Source organism: Montipora capricornis, chromosome 2 (genome assembly GCF_036669925.1).
Source record: "Montipora capricornis isolate CH-2021 chromosome 2, ASM3666992v2, whole genome shotgun sequence".
NCBI classification, from domain to species: Eukaryota; Metazoa; Cnidaria; class Anthozoa; order Scleractinia; family Acroporidae; genus Montipora; species Montipora capricornis.
The window spans coordinates 47,817,851-47,845,350 of record NC_090884.1 but is presented as its reverse complement, the minus strand read 5'-3'; the positions used below and the strand labels follow the sequence as shown (position 1 = coordinate 47,845,350).

General features: G+C 38.1%; 2 protein-coding genes and 1 long non-coding RNA gene across 5 annotated transcripts in view; 1 reads left to right on the top strand and 2 right to left on the bottom strand.

Annotated features, from left to right (window-relative positions):
• LOC138038068 (fibrinogen C domain-containing protein 1-like) overlaps positions 1–839 on the bottom strand; it is a 9,479-nt gene extending 8,640 nt beyond the window's left edge. For 2 of the 3 annotated variants that reach the window (XM_068883888.1, XM_068883887.1), the window contains exon 1: positions 413–839. In XM_068883888.1, the coding sequence (XP_068739989.1) occupies positions 413–722 (310 nt within the window). In that variant the 5' untranslated portion in view covers positions 723–839. The remainder of the gene's footprint in view (positions 1–412) is intronic. The other variant, XM_068883889.1, reaches the window with a different exon arrangement.
• A 78-nt stretch (positions 840–917) lies between these two features.
• LOC138038069 (uncharacterized) lies at positions 918–4,131 on the top strand. Its single transcript, XR_011130181.1, has 3 exons — positions 918–1,015; positions 1,306–1,346; positions 4,035–4,131. It is a non-coding gene; the product is annotated as an uncharacterized lncRNA (long non-coding RNA).
• A 5,078-nt stretch (positions 4,132–9,209) lies between these two features.
• Positions 9,210–27,500, bottom strand: part of LOC138024697 (rab5 GDP/GTP exchange factor-like) — a 22,284-nt gene continuing 3,993 nt past the window's right edge. Inside the window, exons 2-15 of the mRNA XM_068871920.1 lie at positions 26,088–26,233; positions 24,265–24,343; positions 23,199–23,287; positions 22,673–22,763; positions 21,815–21,890; positions 19,404–19,516; positions 18,601–18,755; positions 18,253–18,330; positions 16,675–16,789; positions 16,482–16,551; positions 15,344–15,414; positions 13,956–14,046; positions 12,166–12,276; positions 9,210–10,652 (exon numbers count right to left, since the gene is read on the bottom strand). Of these exons, the coding sequence (XP_068728021.1) occupies positions 10,557–10,652; positions 12,166–12,276; positions 13,956–14,046; positions 15,344–15,414; positions 16,482–16,551; positions 16,675–16,789; positions 18,253–18,330; positions 18,601–18,755; positions 19,404–19,516; positions 21,815–21,890; positions 22,673–22,763; positions 23,199–23,287; positions 24,265–24,343; positions 26,088–26,233 (1,381 nt within the window). The 3' untranslated portion in view covers positions 9,210–10,556. The remainder of the gene's footprint in view (positions 10,653–12,165; positions 12,277–13,955; positions 14,047–15,343; positions 15,415–16,481; positions 16,552–16,674; positions 16,790–18,252; positions 18,331–18,600; positions 18,756–19,403; positions 19,517–21,814; positions 21,891–22,672; positions 22,764–23,198; positions 23,288–24,264; positions 24,344–26,087; positions 26,234–27,500) is intronic.

Sequence of the window (27,500 nt, the reverse complement as noted above, 5' to 3'; positions counted from 1 at the left end):
AATTCACAATTGCTACTTCTGACTCGTAAAAAATGCTTAACATGAGCCGAGTAAATGATACCTCGGGTCATGCACTCTCGTTTATAATTTGTAATTGTATATAGACCTTTTTAACTTGTTTTGTAGTTTAATATAGTTTCTTTAATTTTATATTTAAGCTTACGATCCTATCAGGATTAAGCAGTATTAACTTATCGTGAATAAATTAAAAAATTATTGGTGCAAATCGCAGGTGGGAACGCGCTCACCGCTCTAGTCTCCCGCTTAGTGGAACCTACGGGGGGAGGGTACGGGGGGAGGGTACGGCGACACGTAGGCTAAGTGGAACCGTCTTTCCTTGACATATCATTCAGTAATATGTAGTTGTTCAAAGGGTCACTTACTTTAGTTAAAAATGGCCACAGAATCATACCTGTTGAAAATGTTGAACAATCGCTGCTTCGTGGAATCGTTGTTACAGTTAAAATAAATGAAGTGGTAGTCACGCAAAAGGAAACGAGAACTATGGCTGCCGCAAGGTACAACAACGTTCGGTTAACAATCACTATGTGAACATTTTCCGCTGGTGGTAGCCTAATATCTTCATTTTGTCGTGGGTTTGCTGAGGTGTTCAGTTGCGCTCCATTCGCAAAAGCAAAATTCCGGTTTATGAGGTCACAGGGACGTTCGTCATTATCACAGTTTGCTTCTAAATGATTTCCGATAGACTGTTCGTTAACCATATTTCTTATTTAGCCATGGAACTTGAGATGACCAATTTTTTTCTTTGGTGACTTAATGTAACAACGGCTTCCGATCAAGACCAAAAAGAACTGACACAAAGGGTTGAATCCCTTCCAAGTTTTAGTCATAGATAAAAATAACTCGGTTATGCTTGATTTTACATGTATAAATATCAAACAGTTATCATCAGTTAGCGGCATTACACTCAAACGAATATAAGGCCAACATCCATTAGTTTGCTGGAGTAGTCTTGTAGGACTTTACGTAGCGTCTCATGAAGCCCAGCTGAAAGGCAAGTTGTGTCTCAATTGCCCCTCCCCTACCAATATTTTTCCATATTTGGTTGATTTCTTGTTTCTCTTCCGTTTTAGTTTCTCAACTCGTCGTCTGCATCCTCAAGAAAGAGTTTTCACCTTAAATTCTTCACGAATTCGTATGTACTTTCCTAATAGAGTTTATGAATCTCATTTAAGAGTCCGAATCGGCTATAAATGTCTTCCAGTTAAGTTGGATCACTTATAATATTGGCACAGAACGTTTTGATGTTTCATTTGACCGAGTATTTTATAATTTCTTCTTCAGTTGTATATCCGTGATTTACTTTTCCTTGATGAAACAAGACGGTGAGTTGATTACTTAATTGAAGTTGAGACAAGGTTTTCGTTAAATATTCTCGACAGCATTGTGTGACTCAAATGTGCAATAAAAAAGGCGATAAGGTCACCGTGCTAGTTTAAACAAAATTGATACTTTGAGGGTATGTGTATTTTGATTTTGACTTGCGTTAATTTCTCAAGTTGATTTCAGTTTACAGTATCCCCAATTAGTGCTCCAGTGCTAGAGGACTAGACACTCAAATAAAGTTGCCTTCTGAAGTTTCAGTTTCCCCCCCCCCCCCCCCCCTATTTTGACAGTTTACACCATCAAATGCCCCACCGATGAAGCAACTGCTGATATTAAACGGCAAAAATGAAGAAAAAGGTCAAGGTTACTTATCTTTCAATAAAAGTTCAACAAAGTTAGCGGCCACAACCGCTTTACGGTTGTTTTCTTCCTCTTTCCAGACTTAAAACAACGGCATTTTTCATTAAAAAAAAAAACAAGCTACTGCTCGGTACAAAGCCGACACAGGTGTAATTGACCACTGACCAACGTTTCTGTCGATCGTCAAATGCCCTCCCATACAATCTCGTACCCAGAGTCCTCGGGCTTTTTGGCCAGCGGGTGAGCGCCCGGAGAGACTCTGGGATAATCGATTTGAACTGTATTTTTGATTGGCCGATTGCGTAGCAATGGCAGTCCGACAGGAAGTCGGTAAGTAATTCGGAAGCCCCAGAATTTGGAGGGTCATTCAAAATCTAAAACTAGTTTCAGTGCTGTTTGATTTTTTCTTCCACATAAATATATAAATCACAAAAATAATAAAACGACGAGGTTTGAACTATGTCTTATACCGCACGGGAATTTTCTCACGCTGCTAAAAAGTGATTACTGTTGCTGTTGCAAAAGTACCGTGGGAAACATTACATCAGTCTCTTTGAGGCGAAATCCGTGGAATAAGGTCTTGTCGAAGCCATTCACAATTACGGAAACATCAAATTGTAGAAGAAGAGCACATTTGTGTCGTTTCCACAAAAAATTTATCGATCGTGTTGCTTGCACGATGGCATTCTCATTGCATTCTGAACGATGGAATGTACGCTGAAACACCAAAAATACACTCACCGAAAGTGTCAGAGGTTTCATCTTCATTTGCTCTTACAGCAAGCGAATGATCATTTCTCCAGTTTCTTTGTGTGTAAGGCTAAAATTCTTGTTCTCGAACACTTTCAACCCGCCACTTCTACTGTTAACGGTTTTCTCTTTTCTGCTTCCGTTTAAACTCAACCATACGTCATAAGACCGGAACCCACGTTTTCTGGGAAAATGGAGTCGATTATCCCAGAGTCTCTCCGGGCGCTCACCCGCTGGCCAAAAAGCCCGAGGACTCTGGGTACGAGATTGCCTCCCATACGTTTCGTTTCCTTATTTTCAGCTGTCCTTTCGCCCGTTGCCAAGCAACTAGTTTCGCATCGTAAGCCCCACGGGCGTGTTTACACCTTAACAGGCATACAGTATTCATGAAAAGGAACCAATTAATGTCTGATTTATGGTGCAGGCACGTTTCACAAAGGAACACTTTTTTAATGTCTTAAAGAATGCAAAGAGACGTATCTCACATCTATACAAAATATCAGGGTACAGTACTTTCGTTATATTTGCCCACTTCATCTGACAAACTTCATTTCCGGTTTTCGCAATTTTTGGGCTCTTGATTATTTCCGGTCTCCTGTTTTGATTTACCTCAAAATCACCAGCTGATGCGAGCAATACTCGGAGTCAATTCGGAGTCTGCTTATGAACCAAAACGGCTAACCGGAAATAAAGATGTGACCTAAAAGCGCGAAAACTGGAAATAAATTGTGTAGTATGTGTTGAGCAGTAGCTCGAATATCTTCCAACAGCGTTTTGTTTTCATAAATACGTCAAGTTTTACCCGATATCTTTCTCTCACACTAGTAACGTGTTGGATCTCGAAATTTGAAAAAAAAAGTATTAGGTCATGCATGGAATTCGGTTTTAAGATATTTTCCAAAAAAATGAATTTTAGAGGGACACCCTAAAAATTTCCTGACAGTAGAGTAGCCAAATATCAAAATGTCACTGAAAGGATCAACAGTGTTGTAATCCTTTTTCATCAGCCCCACTGTTTTACCAGTGCAAAACCCTTTCGAATCTCTGTTAGAATAATGTACGGTATGTTTATTGTACCCTTGTATAACTAGTGAAGGAAAAATGTATTAATGACGTACATTTGAACTACGGGTATGAAACAAGTTAAGTTTTGAGATCATTGCAGTTATTAACGCTACTTCAGCACAGGGTTGTGACGAGGTATATTTTTTCGTAACTGATCCCATATTTTTACCCAAAATTTTGATCCCTGATCCCAAAAATGATGAGAATTTTGATCCCTGAACCGGCAAAAATTTGATCCCGATCCCACGCGTTGTGATTCCAGATCCCACAGGGCTGTGATCCCTAATCCCGGCCCTTAGCAGAAACCAGCTCCCAGTTGGCTTGATATAACACTGCACCGGTATCACAGAGGTCATGGGCTCGAATCCCGTTCAATGTAACGGCAATGCATTGCTAACTAGTGCCAGACCCTATGCGAACAATCTCACTCGCCGCTTTTTCTCATGGTATGTATGAGAAATTAAGCTGGGCGTAAAAAAAGATGTATTTTCATTTTATTTTCATTTCCTTAGCTATGCCAGGTAAATGCTGATAAAGAAAATTCACACAAAGAGGAGTAATTGACATGTTAGCATGACACTAGCCATTTACCCTGGCCCCACTTCTTTGTCCAGGTAATTTATTAGCTTTGGGATGACATCATGTGAAAATCAAGGATGAAGGGCCCATTACCCTCAAAATCTCAATAAAATTCTTGGTTTTCCAACGCAGTCACTCATGAAATATTAAACATCCAAAAGCACTCAATCAGATTCTCCCCAACTTTACAAAAATGTCATTTTTTAAACAGATCATGAAGTAATAATAATAATTGAATTTTAATTCTTAACAATCCAAATTCGAAATTTTGATCCTTATCATACACATTAGGAAGAAAATAAAATAATTCAAGGAAATATAATTTATGACAAGATATTCGCAGTAACATTATTTGGCAATCATATACAGCAACAAAAACACTTAAATTTAGTCAAAGTTATGCAACTACGGGACTTATGCCAAGTCAGAAGAGCACTGACATTTACATCATAAAGGCCAATTCTATTTACCACCACCTTGCCATTTTCCTGTTTGATTCAAACCAATTTATTGAAAGCATTTATAATCTGTATAGTTGCCACATTAGGGACCTTTCGCTGGAGTAGGAGAAAAACTATGAATTTTCCATCCTTCGCATGCACAAAGGGTTTCAACATCAAAATGCATCCCTAAGTGTGAATCAAGTGAGCGTGCTCAAAGCTGAAACTCATAGTGGTAACTCAATCTCAACCCCTGAGCTCTTCTCTTGACTTAGGGAGAGAAGAGCTCTGGAGAACCCTGAAACAAAGTGTCTCCTCATTGGTTTTCATGAAGAACAATGAAAAGCGTCTCTCATTGATGCATTCATGTTAGCTTGAGGAGTGAGCAGGTGCCGTAAGGTTCAAATAGCTAATTTTTGGCTATGAGAACCCTACATCTCCATCTCCTATATCCGTCCTACATAGAGTTTCGCAGAGCCTTGGGTCGATCCTAGGTTCTGGTGACAAGAATGAGTGGTACCTTAAAGTGGTACCAGTATCTCTACTTTAGTCAAATGCTGTGTCCCATACTTATTAACAAAATCAACCGCAACAAGTTAGGTAAAGTTTACCAGTAGAGCACTTTCCCAACAGTTTTGGTTGATACACATTACTAGACATTGACAGAATTCTCTGTAGTTTAGGGCAATAATTATTATTGTTGGTAACATCTGGAGCAAGCAGCTCTGCCAGTTTTACAAGCCCTACCCATTATTTTCAATCATTTTCAGCCAAGGTCAGAAGAGGTTGGAAGAGCCGATAAACCAAACCAACAAAGCAACTGTTTTATTAAAAAAAAAAAAAAAAATTCATCGATTCTAAAAACCAAGAACTGTTGGCCTTGATAATACACAATTAATCTAAGAGTTGCCAAAATTAGGCACAAAACGACTGGAGTTTTATAGACATCCTCGTCTCCATCATTATCAATAAGATTATAAGGGTCCCAATTTTTTTGGTATCAAATCTCAACAGCTCATACATGGCAGACATCCACATAATGTAAGGCTCTTTACAGGAGTGATACAAAGCACTAACTCCAATCGTCACATTATACTGAAAATTAAGCTCTGTTTCCAACCACTCTTATTGCATTAGGATTCCCACCGTGACATGCCACAATTTCTTTTTTTTTTTCTGAGAAATAAAACCCTGGCCCCAGTTGTTTGAAGGGTGGATAGCACTATCCACTAGCTAAATCACTATCCACTGGATAACTCAGTTGGTTTTGATACTGTTAGTGATTTATCCAGCGGATAGTGGTATCCACCTATTGAACAACCAAGGCCAGGTTTGATTCTCCATCAATGCCATGTTTCTTTAGCGAGCCACTGAAAATTGGCCGTGCATCAATGAAAGATAAGAGCCTATTTTAAATGCCAGAATCTTTCAGATGTTAAAAAAAACTATTTTAAAGAATGGATGTAACTGCTTAAGATTTCCTTAAAATAAAAGCAAATCAAATAAACAATTATTCATAAAATGTGAACTTTATTGTGAGATAAAACCAATGCTGCTATATTTCTTTTCATATATTTTAATGCCACAAATATATTCCCCTTCCAAGGGAGTCGGTTTCATACAATCTAAAAATAATACATCTCTGCTTCTTTGCTATTTTAATTCATACAGCAATGCATTTTATTATTAAAATAATTTTACAAGAATATAAATAGGTCTTTGTGATTCTCCCTTTTCTAAAAGAACCTCTCTTATACTCTGAACAGACATGACTGGATGGGCTGAGTGGAATGAAATAAAGTAAGATTATCCATTCATCTCTTGTGAAACGTCTGAAATACGATACTGGCATCTTAGTACTCTTCCGACAATTATTAGCCCAGAATTTTCGCTGTAGATTGGTTACAAGAGTAATTCAAATAATACTTAAAATTAAACCACTATATATTAATCGATAAACTAACATCTGCATTTTAGAATACAAAATTTTTGGTTGTTGAACAAATGTTAGATATCTATGAGACATAAGTTACATAGATTTTTTTATTGCCTTGGCAAGTTCAATTAAAATACATTATCTTTTTTTGTTACACTTTAGCTCAAACAAGGTTTGATAAACGTAACGTCTCCCTGAAGCTCACAGTTTAACTTATTAGCCCTCGAAACGTTAATATGTCGGTGCGTTTTCCAGATACTGGAAAGCATATAAGAGAATTTCCATAGTGAATTAATATCTCTGTTCTCGACATGCTAAATCGACGATGTAACCATGCCATCAATATACGTGTCCTTTCACAAACAGATCAAACATTTCATGTACTTGGTACAGGAAACGAAGTATTCACAGTCCCAGTTGGTAAACGTTCTGTCAAGTAAGTCTGCCTCTTGAGTGACGAGCTTCCCGATTGTCTTTGGTTATTCTTAGCCCTCTTCTGTTCTTGGTGAATTCGGTCGTGATTTTCAAGTCCAGGGGGACGTTCGTGCTCCGAATGTTTTTTTCTCTTCAAAGATGACTGTTCAACTCTCATTCTCGAAAGCGCAACAACCAACGAATCGCTCATGTCAGCAATTTCTTGAGCTTCGTGGAATTCCGGGGACGACGACAGCACGGCCATACCAAGATTTCGTCTACAACCTAACACAGGGCTTGGCGGAGGAGCGCAAGGCAAGGTCGATTCCTTGCAAGGCGGTGTTTGCCGAAACATGGCCATTCCCCGTAAAGTCTGTTGCAACCAAACACTCTGTTTTCCTTCTGCCGTTAGAACAGAGATTCTTCTAATTTGTCCTCCAGCACTTCCCGTCTTTCGGTGAGCAGAACTTCTTTTTCCTTCGACATTTACCTCACTGCCTCCCAAACTCGTCTCACATCACACGAACAAATTGTTCGCATTTCAACAGCTGACGCCATTATAAAATTATTTATTGAAAATTGACCAATAGACTTTCTCAGATGACAATCGCACTTGTAGTGACAGCCAATCACAAAACATGTACCTTTTTATAGCCCTCCTTATTGTAAGTCATACAATCACGACATCTAGTAGCGTGACCTAATATTATAATTACATATAGCATTGATTCATGGCCCTTTCTCCCTGCGATTTTTCTTTGCGCCTCGCTCTCTCTTTTGATATTTGACACTTATTGCATTTCTGAAATTTGTTCAATTGCTTCGTGTAGCAACTTACATATGGGTGATTGCTGTCTCGGATTGTCTCCCACGTCAATAGTGTTGCTTTGTCATTGAAATCAAACAGGAAAATAGTTAGAGCGAAACAGCCGACGAGCCATCCCTATTCAGTACGTAGTAATTTACATAGTGCAATGGCACGTGCTTGCGATATAAGGGCGAAGGACAAATTACAATCTTTCCCTTTTGCCCAACGATTTCAAAAAGCAATTTTCGGCCAAAGGTCCCGCAAAGTTTAAAATTTTGTCAAGTCGTCCTATGTCAAACTGAAATGGAAGTCTCCACTTGGCCAGGACAACTTAAAATGGATCTTCAAAACATCAGGGATTGTTCTGCTGTGATCACGAGTTGAAACCAATTCACACCAGAAGAGGCTTTTGGAAGAATGTATCACGACTCAGATCGCACGCAAAATTACGAAGAGTAACATAACCTGATACATGCACAGACAATTCCGCAATTTTTTCGTTGCCACAACGGTCGAGAGAAGTAGTGGTAACAGTTCGTAATGCTACAATGAATTAATCAAACATTGCGTTGTGTAATCAGGGGCACCCAACGAGAATATAGTTCAAAACCACTTAAACATAGCATTGTTAAACGTATTTTGGTATTTAAACGGTAGATATGGGCATATTTTTATCCCCTAAAAATTTTTCATCTGTTCGGATTTCCTAGCTGAAAAACTAGTGATCCGCAAATTATAGGGATCAAAACTTACCTTTTCGAAAATTTCAGCCAGAAAAAAGGCTCCCGAAAATTCTAGGTGACCTTTTTGGGGTAAAAACCCTTTAAAAATGGGCAATTATACCATTTTCCAGATGTTCGAAAATCCTAGGCGAGGCAGGCAAGCAAGATATTTTACAACAAATGTTCCGAAAATTCTAGATCTCATATCGTCTTCCGAACAGATATTTTCCGAAAATTGACGTTGGGTGCCCCTGTGTAATCTCCCCTTCAACTTTTGTGGAAACATTACTTCGCGTATCGAGGCCTGCGACCCGTTTCTCGAAAGTCCCGATAACTTTTCGAACCCGAAAAGCCATTTACGAAACTGCCTTCTGCTTGTTCAAGAAAACAAAAAGCAAAGTTTGTTGACTTAAAACTTCTCCGTTCTTAAGATACGGAGGGAATTAGGACACCCAAAAAAGACCTGAAAGGTTTCGGCGCTTTCGAGAAACGGGTAGCCTGCGAACACAGACGTATTTCCGGCTGTCACTGGTTCGGCGGAACCAGTGAAAGCCGGAAATACGCCTGTGTTCGCAGGCTAAGAAACGGGCGACTGGGCAAATTAAACTGATATGGGCTTTTAGGGCAGATATGGGCTTTTTCGGCCCTTGAGACGCACATACCATCCCCTGGTGGGTACCCATACACTCCCGAGCTCTGCTGGCTTCAGTGTTGTATATGACAGTAATCATATTGTCCACAAAAAGAGTGAAGCCAAACCTTAAGACATCAAAATCAGTCGGAAAACGTGTGAGGCCGCGAGCTTTGAAAGTTTTATTAACACAGATCGTGTAGAATTCCTGAAAAGTGGTAACAAATTCTACCAGGAGCTTGTTAACAATATAATTCCCTTAAAAAGAGTGTCCAAAAGTGGGTCAGTAGACTATACAATTAATTTGAAAACGAGAAAAATTTACGATTTTCATAACCTGGCTATTTCGTAGAAAAAACATATATATATTATTATGTATGAACAATGTATGAGAGAAACCCTGACCCTGTACACCTCAAATCACATTTTTAACTGAATAAAGGTTTGAAATAAAATTCTCCCTGAGCGGGGTTTGAACCCACGTTCCTCGTCACTAGTCGGGTGTCATAACCATTACACCACCAGGAAACCATGCTTGCTACACAGCAATCGAAGAGGTGGTTTACGTGATATATATTATTACGGATACTATAATTTCTCACGATTTTTAGGGGGGGAGGGGGCTGGGGTGGATACCGGACCGATTTACAACTGACTTCGCTTGGAAAGCGAGCAGATCTCCCATATTTCAGACTCATTTAAAGTTCGGCTGTTTGATGAAATGCACCCAATTTGATTTACGCTTTGAATTCGCCATGTAAAAAACACACAATATTCCTACTTCTAAATCCAAGTCCCGAGGCTGCCAATACCCAGTTCTGATCTATTATGCGCGTTTCCTACCCTCTCTCCCGGCTCGATTTTTGCTGTCGACGCAAAGGCCCAGCACAAAGCAGTATAAATTCGTGATCAATGTCAGGGTGACAATTTAAGTGTCTTTCTTCTTGTATCAATGAAATGCATTCTTCAACAAAATATCGGTGACTGTGTATTCAGGAGCACGACGGTATTCAGAAGCAAATACTCCGTGCATGTCACCGGTAGTCGCAGAGGCTGCTCGAAGCTGTAGACGAGTTTTCTTTCATACGGTTCGGATCACACGAGTTCCCCTTCTCAATCCCGAGAGTAATAATTAATTGTCCGGTTAATGAGTTTGACCACTCTTGCTTTAGTATCGCTTTTTTGTACTGGACCCCGCGTATACGGGTATTAAGGTTACCTCTATTAGTCTTGCAACCGTCGGCAAGGCCTGTGTTACCCTTGTTGTCAAAACATACAATACAATTGTTCCTTTAAAAATTCCAGTGGAAAAAACCAAAACATTTCCCCTCCAATATCACAATATTTCGTTGTTTGCTTTGCTTTGGCTAATAAAATTGATGCCATAATCATTCCTGAGTGCCAAGAATGAAGGTAGAATCCTAGCGTCGTTGCGGGACGAGCCCAATCGAGGTTGAGCACGTGGGAAAGAAGCTACAATCCTGTTGGCGAAGGCCGGAGTAAATTAGCTGGCCGCCACCGCAGTTCCCTGTTGTTCGCTTGTTGCAGATGGTTTGAGGTACATGTCACCTTTACTCGTACCAGCCAAGATGGCATCAACCTAGAGAACAGAATCATCAAAACAGTAAAGAGAATCCCAGCTTCGATGTGTAATGATGCAAAGAAATTAAGAATTGTACATACATACATACATACATACATACATAGTTTATTTGATAACGCAGGTTACAGAATGCGCAAGACTGAAGTCCTGATGTGGACCTGCCTATCTACTATTTAAGACAAAAGTATGTACATGTGAATAAATAGAAAAACAACCGAAATAAATAATAAATATAATAATAATACAAATATAAATATATAGCACTATGAACTACAATTTAAGAATATGGTTAAGAACTAGATAAAATAATCATCAAAATTTTAAAAATTCAGACACAGTTTAATTAAGATAAGATCAATAAAAAAATTCCTCGTTCCTGTTTCTTATCATGGAAGATTCCTTATTATAACTTATAGAATTAATTAAGTCCTTACTAGATCTAAGTCTTTTTTAAAATATTCTAGGCTAGAAGACTTTTTGATCGAATCAGGAAGTGAATTCCATGCAATGGCAGCTCTATGCCTAAATGTCAGCCTGCCAATTTCTGATTTAGGACTTGGAAATTTGATATTCATGGATTTCCTCAGGCAGTAAGATGATTCTTTTAACATCACTAGATCATTTAAAACATTGGTATTGTATCTATAGTAGGATTTATAAGCTTCTACTAACAGTCTCTTAGTATAAAAAAATGATAAATTGTTCCAGCCTTTCAATTTATTTAATTGATCAGCATTCGAATTTCTTGAAAGTTTGTAAATAAGTTTAGAAGCTCGTATATGAGCACGCTCAAGATCATCCATTAGTGCAGGTGAGCAAGAACCCCATACTAGTATTCCGTATAAGACACTTGGAAGTACAGTCCTAAAATAAATGGTCTGTAGAATGGATGATGGCAAGAATTTGATTCTTCTGAGGACTGCTATTTTCTTATTAAAAGATTTTAACAGGCTTTTAGTATGTTCTTGCCAAGAAAGATTACTGTCTATAGTTACTCCTAGACATTTACATGATGATTTAAATTCAATAAATTTTCCCCCATACTTCAAAGGCAACCATGGGCCAATGAATCTTTGTTTAGATAATAATAAGGCTTCTGACTTAGTTTCATGAGCAATCAATCTGTTAGCACTACACCAACTAAGAACTTGATCTAGTATATCTTGCATGGTCTTAAATATAGTGTCGATATTATCACTTACTGTAAATATGGTAGTGTCATCAGCAAACATATAAAGTTCTCCTGAGGTTATAAATTCAGGAAAGTCATTGACATAAAGAGAGAACAGTTTAGGTCCTAAAATTGACCCTTGTGGTACTCCAAACTTGAAAAACAATTGAAAAACCAAAAAAAAAAAAAAAAACCAATTGTATGCCTCGCAACATTTCGACGAAAAGGGTAGAAGGAGTGAATAGAAGAAGTTGAAGAATAGACAGGAACCCGATGTTGCACGCACAAGAGGGCTTGTCATTTTACACCAGTTATCAATCGAGCGTATTTTTGCCATACCTCTTTGACAATATTATTTCTAAATTCTGTCATCTGTTCTTGCAGAACCAGAGCATCCTCTTTCAGTTTCATCTGTCTTTCTCTAAGAGCTCCAAGCATTTCAAGATTGGTCTGCAAACACATAACAAAAACCAAGACCAACAAAAGGTTCGGGGCGAATCCTTACAAAAGGGAGCTTATTGAGCATGCGTGGTTTTTTAAAACACGGTCGGCAACCGGAAGTGAGTTGTTTTCCTTTTAAACACCTTATTTTATATTGCATAGTATCTATTCTCTATTAGAGACGATTAGTCTAAAACTCTGGGAAACGCTACTGTCCTGACCTGCAGAAAGTTCACTTCCGGTTGCCGTCCAAGGCTCCTAAAACATCTCGAGCCTAAGGTAAAGGTAAAGTCTGCTACGAGCCTAGAAGGCCCATCAGGCCGGCGCTTTATCTCCGGTTTCTGTAGCATGAAGCGACTAGGAGTATTTCTACTCCCCCCTGGAGTGGATGCTAGTCCATCGCAGGGTTACCCCTAGCATTAAATTCGCCGGTACCCATTTATACACCTGGGTGGAGAGAGGCACCGTGAGAGTAAAGTGTCTTGCCCAAGAACTCAACACAATGTCCCCAGCCAGGACTCGAACCCGGCCCATTCGATCCGGAGTCGAGCGCACTAACCATGAGGCCACCGCGCCTCCCACATCTCGAGCTTAAGCCCCCGATTCATCCTTTCTGTCGCAACGACGTGAAAACTTAAATCTGCTACTACCAGCAAAACGCTCACCCTAAAAATCTTAGTGCTTTAAATTCTTATTTCCTTGCCTTGCAAAGGGGAAATTGACAAATGATTACTTGGATTGTCGGGAGTTGGATAAGGAAAACCGGAGATAAACACAGGCCCCGCCGCTAAACCCTAGTTCGTTAAGTTCTGTGGGAGATTAAATGACCCACACACAATTGAAATAATAATAATAATAATAATAATAATAATAATAATAACAATAACAATAATAATAATAATAATAATAATCAACTTTATTTATAGAGGGTAATACAAAACAGAAATCACTGAAAAACTAGTGGCTTACTCTGACACCTTAAAAACGCTTGCACGAGGTCACGTGAACAAAAAAAGAGGTAAGCCAAGCGGAGTTTTCCAAGTGCTCCACATACACATTTTTAAACACTCCTGTTATCAACCGAGTTCTCTGGTGCGTACTGTAAGTTACGGACCACGACCAAATTTTTTCCCGTTGATTTACGGCCTAAGCGCTTCGTTTAAATCAACGGGAAAAACGAGGATCTGTAACTTACAGTATGGACCGAGAAAACGAGGTTAGCGAGACATTTATCTATCTCCGGGGTAATCAGTAGCGCGGGAAAGGAAATCAACTGAAGTCAAGAGGAACGTTCAACTGCCACAAATGATTGGCCTGTGATAAAATACGAAAAACGAATAAACATTTTTGGCTTCTGAAATAATTGTTTGCAAGATTCAAATAAAAATTTCTTCACAAGACATGTTCCGAATTTAGCACGCCGGAGAGCTAGCCGTACTATAGAATTTAGTCCGCTAAATTAGCCAATCGTAGCGCGCGTAATATCATTGAGATATAAAAAAAGATATATAGGACAACGATTTATGATAAACAAGAAGACACCTTAATTACCTCCGAAAGAAAGGAAAGAATAAAGGGCAGAGCATTCCAAATTCAGTGAACAGAAAAAAAAAACACATGTTAACAAATGAAAGCGCTTTCTAAACCTTTGCAAACGCATTTACTTTCTAACAAACCGTTCAACTGACCTTCATAAGCTCAAGTCCCTTGCACATCACTGGAGGGTCTGGTGTTGGCGTAATTTCTTCGGAGCTATCAGTCTCATCCCCGTACATTTTTCTTGAAGCAAAAACATAAACAGACAAAGGAACATACTGTACTACTCTTTTCGGATAAGGGCTAAAAACCGTTAGTCCCGTCTCACAAACCTGGCTTGCAAAACAGTGAGCGCAAGCAATGAGAAAGTTGACATCCTGGGAGTCACGAGAATTTCCGGTAACCAAACGTTTCGTGTTTCCTTTGAAGGCACATGTTAGCGTAAGACATCTTTTAGTAGGAAGGCAGGCCCGCCTCTCATCAATGCATTCTCTCACTTGGTAGAGCCCTTAGGCGTTTAGCCATTTTGACGATGACGATTATCATGATGATGACGTTGATGACGATGTTGAAACAGTTGCTTAAAGGAGACAACGTTTTTGAGTGACAGTAGGGGTTTTTAACCAATTGACTCTTTGAACCGTCCCCCATTGACGAGGAAAATCGTTTGGCCTTAGACCAAGTAAAATCTAGTGTCACTCCCAGGGGTCAATGGTTCAACGTCAAAAAGAAATCGTGAGACACACACTAACAAAAATAAATACGTTTTGTTCCAGCAACCGCTGATAACTGGCAATTTTAGTTCACTCGAGTCTCTTGTCGAAAGGGAGTCCAAGAAATTAACTCTCATTCTTATCGGTGTTACATTTAATTGTAACCATTGTCTCCGCTTACGAGGCATCATACACCAAAAAGACTTTTCAGACATTACTCCATGTTGGACAAATTTGTTCAACAGAATAGAGTGGTTTTCAATGGGTCATTTCCGAGTTGCAGTTAGTCTCGGTTTCGAGGTGAGTCTTGGTGCTTAACTATTGTAAGGGAAATTAAGAATAGGCAACTCATTTCCATTTGAATGGTTGTGCACCAGGACTCGCTTTGCAACTGAGGCATGCAGCAACTCGGAAATGGGCTATTGAGTGTCGAAAGTAATTAGCGAATTGCTTTGGTTTTGCATTACTTCACTTCGTGATTGGTTCAAAGTTCCCGCGCCATTCTTTCAACCAATCAGAAGTGAAACCCAAACCAATCGTGGCGCGCGCGTGCACGTTTTCCCGCGGTTTGTGTCGGCTACGTGTAATTACGTCGAGTTTTGATTGGTTTACTGGATTGTCTCCGTCTTTTTTGCTTCGCCAAAGTAATTACTTTGATTTGGGTTTTACGACACTCGATTGAAACTCGCTCTATTGTAACCGTGTTTCAAACCCGTCCCACCCGTTGCCAGGCAACTACTGGGACATCACCAAATATATATATTTTTTACTTGAACTCACTTTAAGAACGAGGTTACACTGATTTTCAACATGACATTATTTAGTACCTGTTGAATTCTTCCTGTGACATGGACAGCGCCTGTGCATCAAGCTTCTCAATAAATGACAAAGCACAGCACTGTGGAGGGGAAAAGAAAGGTTAATTCCTTAACATTGGTGAGGACCGAATGTAGATTTTCGTTGTACATTGCGAGCAAAACTCGTGTTTGTTGGTTAGAACAAACAAGTCCGATTTCCACACAGCGGTTCGTTGAGCCACGTGGTCGTAAGAGGATCAACAGTTCCGAGTAATCTGTTCTGGGCATACAGTATATGTACTTGCAGAAATAGCGATCAATTAGTAAAACCTAATGCGCAACATCAGTAAGGAACTCGGCCACTCCCCGATATTGAAGACTGTCACCAAGGCGCTGCCTGTATTGCATTTAAAATTTCCAGTAAAAAAATAATCGTTATTATGTTATCATCACGCGTGATGATTACTAAATCTTTTCAGGGTCTTGCTGTAAGTTTCTCTTCCTTATTTCTTCCTGTTCAGTGAACGGCCCCAGTGCAAATACTAGGGAGCTTAAGCACGCGCGTTTTTTCAGACCAGAACGACAACCGGAAGAGAACATTTCGCGAGCCGGGAACAGTGGTGTCTCCCAGATTTTTTTTACTTATCATCTCTAATGGAGAAAGGATACTCACCAATGTAAATGTGGTTGTGTAAAGACAAGTTAAAAGGGAAAACAGCGCAGGTCCGGTTGCCGTCCGCATCTCAAAACTGCGCGTGCTTAAGCTCCCTAATTTAAACTCGGAAGAAACCCAGGCCATGACTCACAGTACTGAGCTCGAACTAAACTTGCTTAGTAAAAGGTGATATACATGTATTTATTAAATTCTCAACCCCCAATAATAAATTTCTAGCCTCATCGTTGGTTTACTGAATTTTCCTCACCACCGATAAAAACAGTTCACTCGCACTGTGCGCTCATTCGATTTTGAAATCACACGTATGATTTCAGACCAAATTGCACTCCACTCAGTTTAATTACCAATTATTTATACGAGACAAAATTATTATTTCGACCTTTGTTATTTTATAGGATTTGTTTTCCTCAAAAATTTGGCTACTTGCACCTTGTTGATTTTTTTACTACATCATGTCATGCGTGCTCATGAAATAATCTAAGATTTACTTACCAAGTTTGTGAAGTAATAACCAGCTTCGCCCATCATCAATTTATTTGGATTACAAAATCGAGATATGTACCTGCAAAATAATGATGATAATGATAATAATGATAATAAAGCATTGACTTAAAAATAAAATAAAAGAATATTGCATCTATATTTTTTGTGCTTTTGGCCAGAAAATGTAGACATGGATACTTACTGTACATTGGAATGTAGCAAAGTAGGATTAGCTTTTAACACAACATAAATGAGACAGGGAAGAAAATCATCTGCGCTAACTGCTCCTCCAGCTGGTGTTGAAAGATGGATTATTTCTGGTAACAACTTAAGGTTTTTTAACTATGGTTGTTCATAAATTAACAAGTAACCTGCACAAAGCTAAACTAATCAGAGTTTCATATTATGCCAGCCTTCTCTAAATTACAGGGCAGGGCAACCAGTCTTTTTTCAAATCTTGGCAGTGTCTAGTGTTAATGAAATGAAGATATAACTTACTACACAACCTATTAAGACCAAAAAATCATTTCTTATTTTTCTCTCGATTAAAAAACGCTTATATAACTAAACACTGAGTGACCCAAGTTTTAAGCCTTGATTCAAAAAGGACACCTGTTCATTTTAATTGTTTAATGGTCCACCATTTCTACCTTTAAAATCTTGACAACCTGGATCGAAGAGAAGATGACGTCAAAAACTCACTAGTTTAAGAATGCAATGCATGTGTAAGCATCTGAATTAATAGGCTGATTTAGCAACAGAACGGGAACGTCAGTGGTCGACGGCGCGTGCAGAAAAAACACCAATGAGAATTGAGAATAGAATAGACTCCACTCTTTTCTTCTCTATTTAAATTCTCATTGGTAGTTTTGCTGCGCGCGACGTCGCCACTGACGTTCCCGTTCTGTTGCTAAATCAGCCTAATATGCAGCACAGGACTTTCGTGCTTTCAGACCTTTAAAATTGTGTTTTGCATAGTAAGTAGTAAGTAAGTAATAACTTTATTAATTTTAGACACGGTGAATTGATCAGGCATAACAACACTACAAGCTATAATATATCTATCTAAAAGTATAAATGTGTATAAATTATCCCCACCCTGAAGAACTTAATAACCCTGCTTTACAAGAAGGCTGTGTATAACAGCCTAGTGAGTAAATGATGTCCCTTTTCCCTGGATCCAACCCTCTGATGTCCAAACGGTCAGTTTTGAACATGAGTAATGGCAGACCATGAGATCCAAAACTCACACTCTTTGGATAAAAATCAAAGATCAAAATTTTGCCAGTCAGATGTTATGCAAGCATCTAAAGAAAATCAAAGGTTCCTGTGAGCCAGCTCATGGATAAATTGGATTCGAACTAGAAAGCGTTCCTCAGGTCTATCTCTTGGTAAATAATACGCATGCATGCGCCATGCAATTTCTCTGAGGTAACAATCCCTGAGCGGACTGGATCTCGGAGATAAGCGCACAGAGACATATAATGCTTTTTTGATGGTAGAGATGAGATCATTGCATTGGATTGCAAAACCCAAGCTTAAACGGTAGTCCAACCCATGAGAATGCAATGGCACTGCATACCGCTGCATCAAAATAAATGACTTATCAAACCACCTGGTAGCAGTATCATTAGGGGATTCTTACGGAGCCTGCATTAATTTTCTTAGCCCACTCTGAAAAAGGCATTTGGAGAGGGCTTCATATAAATAAAATTAATGTAAAAATAATTGGTTAAACCAAAGGGATTGAGAATTTTGCACATACTGTTAAAAAGGATACTGAAGATATTTTTACAGCACCGAACGATGCATGCCAACTTATCCTGAGGAGCTCTTCTAGTGTTTATTTCTACCAGATCTTTGAAAATAATGAAGAGAAAACCCAACTTAATAGTCATGCAGGTGATGTGATGAGATGATAAAATGTCATTTGAATCACTTCTAATGATTTGCGTAATGTATAATTCAAATGCCACACTCTAAAACAAGAATGTTACTGAGCTTTATTAAGGCTATGTCAAGCTATGTTCATTTCATCTGAATCTGTCGCATACCCATGACATGTTGTTGTATTTCACTTCCTAGAGGTAGTTTCACTGGATCTACCGTAAGACAAAATGCCTGTTACCCTGTTGTGAATCTTCAATCAACTGCTGCACTTTGTCATTATCAGTATTTATAGCAGCATCAAGATGCTGTGGGCAAATCCAGTTAAAGCTCCTAATGCGCTTCTGATTTTCTAGGTCCCTTGATTCATCATCTGTTGAGGCTGGGCAGAAAACTCTACAGACAAAAAAACAAAAAAAGCTTGTAAGTAAAATCAAAACAGCAAAATTTATTATAGTTAAAAACAAGGATGTGGTATACTAAAAGAAATAACCCCTTCCCCTAGTTTTGGTGAATTCAATGTTTTGCATCACAGACATTAGAAGAGAGGTTCCTCCAAAATGCAAATTACAGTGAATGAGATCTCAAAAAACACAAACAAACAATGAGGTTTGCAATGTTAGAATCTGTTATTGCCATTTTTTATGTTTGTCAGCGACTGATTTACAAAATCACCAATCCACACCTTGACAAGGTACATCTTGTACATGTACTTGTCCTATCACACATTGATTCCTTGTGTTCAAGCCTCCAGTGAATTGTTTAGGTAGTAATGAAATGAAACTACCTTTGGATAATGAAACTTACATGCAATAATTATTAACAGTTATTTAGTTATACTTAAGTAAGCAGAGAGTGCAATATAAAATATCAGGTACAGTGTACCTGTAGATGTAGCTCAAAATTAATAATTACATGTCACCCATTCCTTCCCAGGGCGACACTTAAAGATTTTACTCTGCCTGACACAAGACAATAATTTTACCTGTCAATGGGGGATGTAGCAAAAGGATGAAATAATAAGCGTCAAAGATCGCTACTTACAGTCTATACAGCTTTGTCATGACATACTTTTCTACACCATCCAGAGTTTTGTCAATAACTTCTTGTGGCTGGTTTTGGAAAAGAGGATGGATTTGAAGATGTTCTGCCATGGCCTTATAAAAACAAAACATAAAATGAGGTAATATCAATTATCAAACAGTTCATGAAAATAGAAAGAGGCTACAGGAAGCCTACACTTTGTTCGAAGGATTTTTCGGTGACGTCCTTTAAGTGCACAGTATTTCAGTGGTTGTTTTTGTTATAATTTGTTGGTCAATATCCAGTTTCAATTCTCTAGTCCGAAGTCCACAGTCCACATTCTGTGATCCAATGATTGGGTTAAGTGTGATTGTGGATAGTTGTTTACATTTAAAACTGTTGTTAAAGGCCTTAATTCCAATCAAACACAGTAAACAGATGCTTTGCAAGTCTCTACAATGGTATTTAAAAATATTTCATACTTTTTTTTCTTAACAATAATAATTATCAATGGGAGTCATACAATAACCGGATATTGCATTGTGTGCAACAAAAACACACGATTCCTTAATACACATTTTCCCTGATAATCTGTCACATAGTCTTCTGTGGTTTAGTAATCATCGCCAGGGATGGACCGAGGATTTTTCAATCTGGTTCCTGGACCCGCATGTTCGGCCATTTTGGGGTCCCAAGCATTTTTTGGGGGTCCCAAAATCTTGGTGACCCTCTGTGAGAGAAAAAGAGTATGTTTTTGATTATGAAAAAAAGAGAGTAACCAACTTGGAATTAATATTGATGCATATGCATATGCATACGACCGGCCCACAAAGGCTTTTTCTAGAGCCGTTACATTCATTCCTGGACAAGAACTCTGTTAATGAAAGAGCACCCTTTCCAAGGGTTTACACATCACTGGTTTCCTCCCTTAGGAGCAACGAACAGTGACGTCTTTTGCTATATATTTGCATTCAGTGACTTGCAGAGTACATTCCTCTGAAGAAGACCACAGAAGGCGGTCGAAAATTTAGTTTTAACCTTTTTAGATGTTTTAAATCCCATTTCTTAGAACTTCAATTATGATCACAGATTGCTCCAACAGTTTTACAAACAACAGAATATACTGACAAATCAAAGCAAGTTGTGTGAGTTATTTAAGTCAGTGCCTTGCATCCTGGCATGCATTAAAATTTCGATGATGCATTTTTTGGATTTTATTTGCGTAAAAATGCACAATTTCTGCGTTAACGCGATCCCTGCATCGCCATTACCTCTGAAGAGAAATTTTACACATACGCCGCCAGATTACAAACCCTCAAAGTCCAAAAACAGAGTCGAATCCTATACTGTTTTAATAATAATTCTTACTTTTAACCTGCCCAAACACCAGACGATTTTACTCGTCAGTGGGGAACTCCTGGGAGTCAATGGGATAAAGAACCTTCCACGAAGGAAAACCATATTGTTTTCCATTGAGTAAATAAAAGAAAATCTGTCATATACACTTTAAGAATTACAGTAGCCATTTTAACCTTTAAGTTAACACAATCACCAGCTTTCTACATGTACATACATGTACACTCATTAAACTCATCACCAATAGATGAGCTTGGGAACTGGTGCCTTAAAAGTTGGACAGGAGCCTGAGCGCCTCAGGCATAGCAAGGAGGTATCCATGGCAACCCTGCAAGCGGGAACCACCCCTGCATGCAGCCGCCAACTGGCACAGTCACACTGAAAGAATTCAGGGGAAAATACTCACCTGACCCAATACTTACCAATGCCCAGAGCAGGGAGGGGCGGGCTGGGAGCCAGAATCCGCAAAGATTCGCTTAAGGACAGTGCCTACTAATTCAAAGGTATTTTTGCGCGGCTCACTGAATATGTGGGAAAAGCAGATCTTAACAAGTGTTATTGAAATCCAAAAAGAAAATTGGGGGTAACCAGGCAATTTTTTTTTAATACAAAGCAATGTATGGCGTTTTTTTTCCAAATTGAAGCTTAATTATATCTGAAAAATGTGTGGTTAGCCCCAATTTTCTTTTTGGATACTAAGAGCACTTGCTAAGTTCTGCTTTCTCCGCACAGATTTGAACCACACAAAAATATCCCTGTATTAATAAGCACAACCCATAAGAGAGCCAAGTATCTCGAGATGCACAGAACGTATGCGCAATGACAATAGTAGGCACCGTCCTTAAGCAACAGATCTGGAAAGATCAGCTCAAAAAAGCTGGCATGAGATGCCATGTAAGTCGTGAGATAAGCAAATTTGCGGCCACCCCACAGATCACATACACTTGAGGAGGAGACCGCTGACTGCATTGGCTTGCAATTTAACATTGCCTGAATTACATTTCTGGTTACTTCTGGTTGCCATCCACAGCTTAAAAACCTCTTGAGCTCAAGTTCCCTATTAAATCAACACTTACCCCATAAAAGTCGTGTACAATCTCACTCTGTTGGTCCACACTGAGAGATGAATCGCTTAACATCCGCTGGACAAACCTGCATGGCAATATAAATAATTGTGATGATGATGATGATGATGATGATGATAATAATAATAACAATCATAATATTAAATACTATTATTATTTGTTTATTGTATTCTTTTTCTAAATAGGAACTTAAAACTCTTTATCGAAAAACTATCCTATAGATACAAAAGTTTACAAATTTAGTAACATTACAAGTATTGTACATGTACACTAAAATTCTGTTAATTTTGGATTTTTTAAAAGACAAAAACATGCTAAAGAAATAATAAAAAGAAATATCATTTTTTTCCTTAAGTAACAAATATACCTTTATGAAAATTTTGTATATCTAAAATCTTGAAAAAAACCTGTTTAGAAAAAACTCCAGAAAATTATCCGATTAATAGCCGCCCTTGATGAATATTGGTCATAAATAATTAAACTACAGGACAGATGACAATATGTAGCAACATCAACTGAGGGGGGAGGAGAGGGGAGAGGGGAGTGGGAAGGGAAGTGTGTCACTATCTCAACAGTTTTGTCCAAGATTGTACAATGTAGCTCTCTAGAGAAAGTAACTGTCGGAATATATTAATATCATCATCATCATCATCATCATTATGATTATCATAAGTAATCTTATTAACAAAATAGAGGAATGTCCATGTAGCATCGCCTTTAAATATACATGAAACAGTGAATTTTTGCTGCTAGTTGACTGCCACCTGCAATAACTTCAAAACATTACAGTTTACAGTGTGGTTGCAAATTTGATAGAGCATTACAAGCAAGTAATTGTGTTCAACTTACAACTTGCATTTCTCATTGACATCTTGAGCAGCAGGCTTTTTGAGTGTCTTCAAAAACTCACGGAAACCACTAGCCATCTTTGAGGGCTCAACTAAAAATCAATAGAAATTGGACTTTGCTTCATTTCATGCATCCACTTACCTTGGCAAATCAAAATAAAGAAAATTTTGGCCAATGGGTAATTTCCAGTTATCATGAGACCGTTAAATGTAGTTACTTTTTAAAAGGTATTGGAATGCTATCTCTGAGTCAAAATTTTCAGAATCTCTAGTTTCAGAATCTCCATGTCAACACATTCCAAATTAAAATAGTTTTTTACCGAGAATTTTACGGTAAAAATGTCAAGAACTTAAGGCTAACTTTGCTGAAGATTTATTAATAAAAATAATTGAATAGAAAATACTGCACTGTGATACTACCAGTAATTGAATAGAAAAAATACTTTTGGTATGAATTAAGATAATCATCTCAAATTTTTAAATAAAACCCTGTTTTGTCCTAAAGAGTCCAATTCGTTGCAGTTTACCTAGGGATGGAAAAGCATTTGCAGCTGGACTTCCATCTGGTAACGATGTCCTACCAGGACTCTTCTTAAATAGTTTCTTAACACTTTGCCTGGAGGAATAAAATCATAAAGAAAGTTTTGTGTTTGCTACTGACTACAGACCTCAGACTAAGCATAACTATATTATTCTATTATACAAATAATAATAATAATAATAATAATAATAATAATAATAATTATAATTACTATTACTATTACTATTACTATTTAATTACTATTAATATTAATATTAATATTAATACCTGGGAAATTTTTTAAAAAATGTGAACAGACATGCCAAAAAATGTAAAATGGAATCTAAGGGTTTTCAATAGGAATTGTAGTAGGTGGCAAAACCTGAGGAGTTGGTGGAAAATGGACAATGCGCTTTTCGAGTGCTGAGGCACGAGCTTGCAGGGGGGTGGAGGAAAAATTTTGAAATTTGTGCCTCTTACATGTAGAATACAATTCCTGCCTACTGGAGCATGGATTAGGGTATTTGAACAGAACAAGTTAATATCATTAAATTTTGGCTTTTTTAAATTCAGAGAGAGTACATGAATACTCCAATTAATTTTTTTTTTGGAATTCAGTTGACGGCAAGACATATTTTGGGTTTTAAACAGATGATAAAATAGCATGATATAGCCCCTTTAATTATGGCTCCTTTGCATTCTATACAGCTACATTAAATGTATTTCATCTGTCATGACCAAAAATGTCGTCTTGTCACCCTTCAAAATGTAGTTTGCAAATCAGGCAGCTTACACCACGTACTGGATTGCTGGACCGCTGCCTCAAAATCTGTTTGATCTTCGATCTATGCCTTTCAATTTGACATAAACAATGAAACAGAATTTGTGCTGAAATAACTCAGAATTTGGGCCTCTATTTTGTTTTTCATGAACAAAACCAATACAAGGCTCATGTTCTGTGCAAATGTTCCTCATGTTGTTCGTAAAATTTAGGGTTATTTCTAACGAAAAATAGCCGTTGAGTTCACATGCAATGGCTGCCTCTTATTGAAAACCCTGTATCTGCCTCTTACTTCTTTGACTCCAACTGAAACTTCTTTTTTTCTTCAAACTTGTTAAATTTAAGCTTCCCTGTTTCCACTTCCTCATGTCCTACAAGAAATGAAACAAAGTTTAATACATATAAAGTCTCAAAATAATACTAAAAAAATCTATGAATATCTGAAGTCATTAGTCATAGGTCACCCTGCATAATGTTCCCTGGACACAGGGTTTGTGCTGGATTTTGTGTAATATAAAATTTAAGGAGTATTCAAGGAGTTTTCAAGAACAAGAAATTAAGTTTTCAATGAATGTATGTGAGAAGATTTCTACATCAAGCCATATAGTGTACATCATGTTTCAGTGTTTTCTTTGCTGAAAAAGCCTGCATGTCCTGTGAGTTAAGTGGACACACCTAGCATTCTATTTTTTGCATTTAATCTTATCTTCAATAGTCAAATTTGGGCTCAATTTTTGAACTGTCTCAGTCTTTAACTTAGCATGATGCGATCTCAACAATTTTCACCCAAGCAAAAATTCAAGGAGTTTTCAAGCAGTTTCCCACCAAATCCTTTTTTCAAGGGCTTTTCAAGCGCCCCGGAAGTCCAATTAAAACTAAATTCCAGGGCTTTTCAAGGACTTCAAGGAGTAGCACAAACCCTGTGGACAAGAACACGACGAGTGCATTGAGGTATCAGCTGATGAAAATGTTCATGCACAAAGTGTACAGTCCAGATATTAGTGCATGTGTTGTGAAAATTTAATTATGTCCTGTGACCAATTAGAATCTTGTGATCTAAAGCTGTAAGCACATGATTGGTTCATTCAACTGATATAAAATTACCAGTAATAGGATTATGATCAGTTGACAAGTTGCAGACAAGATTAATTTTAACAATAATTCTTAAGAAAATACTTTAGGTTATTTATATGAACATGTAGGTATTTTCACAGTGGTGTTTTGTATTTCAACTGAGACCAAACCCAATCTTTCAAGATGTCATAGACCAAGAGCAGGTGTGCTTCACACGAGGTATTCTAAATACATCGACACTGAGCAATGTTCAGCACAAGTGAGAAAATGTAAAACTTGAAGTTGTTGGTAAATAAAAGGTGAAATTTGCTAAGGACAGCCTCTAGGAGCTTTGGCACTCACATTACGGGCTTTTGAAGTGTTCCTACAGTACATGTACCCATGTAACCTGTGTTTAGCCTTGAATTGTTCAAAATATTTACGGTATTTTGTCTTGTTTTGGTACTTAATGTATTAATTTATCTTTTCTTATGTATCACCAGGTGAATCAAATAGCTAAACAATTTGCCCCACAGAAGACATGGTCCAATGAGACAACAACTAATAATCATGTGTAGGTACTGTCATTATTTTCACTGAAGCCAAAATGGATCGGGGATCTAGTATTCTTCACAAGAAAGGATTGTAAATGTATTAAATTTACTGTATAAATTTCTTACTAGTGTTAATTTAAATAAATAATATAATTAAGCTTCAATTTGGAAACGAATGGCATATTGTATTTTAAAGCTTTTTACAAATATTGTAAAAATGCGTAGTTACCCCCAATTTTCTTCTTGGATTTAAATAACATATGTTAACCCATTGACTTCCAGGGGTTCCCCATTGACGAGTAAAATCGTCTGGCGTTAGACAGAGTACAGTGTGTAATACTAAGTCTGGGCGGTTTCAGCCGGTTTGGACATCAAAGGGTTAAGATCTGCTTTTCCTGAATGTTCAGTAAACCGCACAAAAATACCTTTGAATTGGTAGGCACCGTCCTTAAATCAGAGGGTAAATACATGTAACATTGTACAGTATGATAATTATATAATCTTCTACCTTCACTTTGTAAGTTATGAGCCCCTCCTGCAAATGCAGCTTCTCTGCTCTGTGATGCAGCTCGCGCCCTTTGCTGTTTTAGATACACCTCTCGGTAACACACCGAACAGTAGCCTCTCCATGCAGGGTTACCATAGAAACCACAGCTGCAACAAGTATATCATTCTTGTTAGCACAATATGCTGTTGTCATGGCAACCACTTTTTGTTGCTGGTCTATTTAACGCAAGATTGATTTTGTCGTTTATTGTTGTAATAATTATGACATGTTCAATATTGGTAAACTTATTGTACAGAGATGTAAAGCATTATGCCAGGGCAGCACATGCTTTTTTGTATCTGTTCAAAATCCGAAATATTTGGTTAATTTGCGACAGTGACAGACTGGAAACGAGAGTGTTGACATGACAACATCTTAATGGGTGCCGCTTTTTGACTTCCAAGAGTGTCATCAATTTTAAAACAAAAACTTATTTAAAGAGAAGATCTTCCAAAATAGAAAACACCATTTTCCTTCATTTGCAAAGATCTTTAAAATAATCAAAAGATATTTTTTACTTCACGGGTACTTTATTAAGCATTGTTATGTACTTACTGTTTTGTGAAAATCAATGTTTTGGGATGTCTAAATGCCATTTCCCCACACCTATTGACTTTGCGTAAATTATATTTTGAATTAACATCACAGACACAATCTATCACTCATGCGTCCACACATCTCTTCTCGGGTAGGATACCCAAACAGGAGTGAGCGGCAGAAATCGAGCCCATGTTGGACGGCAACACATTACAATTTCTTTTTGCAAATTTTGCATAATAATAAAGTTTAGTTCCCATCGGAGAGACAGGTTATTGTTCTTGCCATCCAACATGGCCCCCATGATGTCATATGTAAACCAGTAATCCATAGTTAGTAAACTGCAGTTTATACTGTTCCTATGTTGCCCAGATAAAAACTCAAAATGCACAGCATCAGTACAGTACTGCTCAAAAGTAAGTTACCAGTCTCGCCTCGTTTCTCGCGAGACGAGTGTCTCGTCTCTAGAGACGAGAGTCTCGCCTCGAGAGACGAGACACTCGTCTCTAGAGACGAGACTCTCGTCTCACGAGAATCACTGAAGCGGCAAGATTGGCATAAATTTTTATAGAAGTCCGATGGTTACACGAACGTTTGCGAATTCAAACGACAAAACGACGCTCATGGCGAGCGTGAAACTTAACATGAATCAAAATTATAATACTGTTATAACCGTACCTGCACAACATGTTTCGAGAGATTAGTACGAAAACCACCTATCTGTGGAATGGGCTCAAATTACATAGTCCCTGCCCTGCCCTGCCTACTTCCCTTGTAAATAGTTCAGATTCTTGAGAGGTGTTGTATTCAACGCTGCTTTTCAGGCCAGGGAACCTT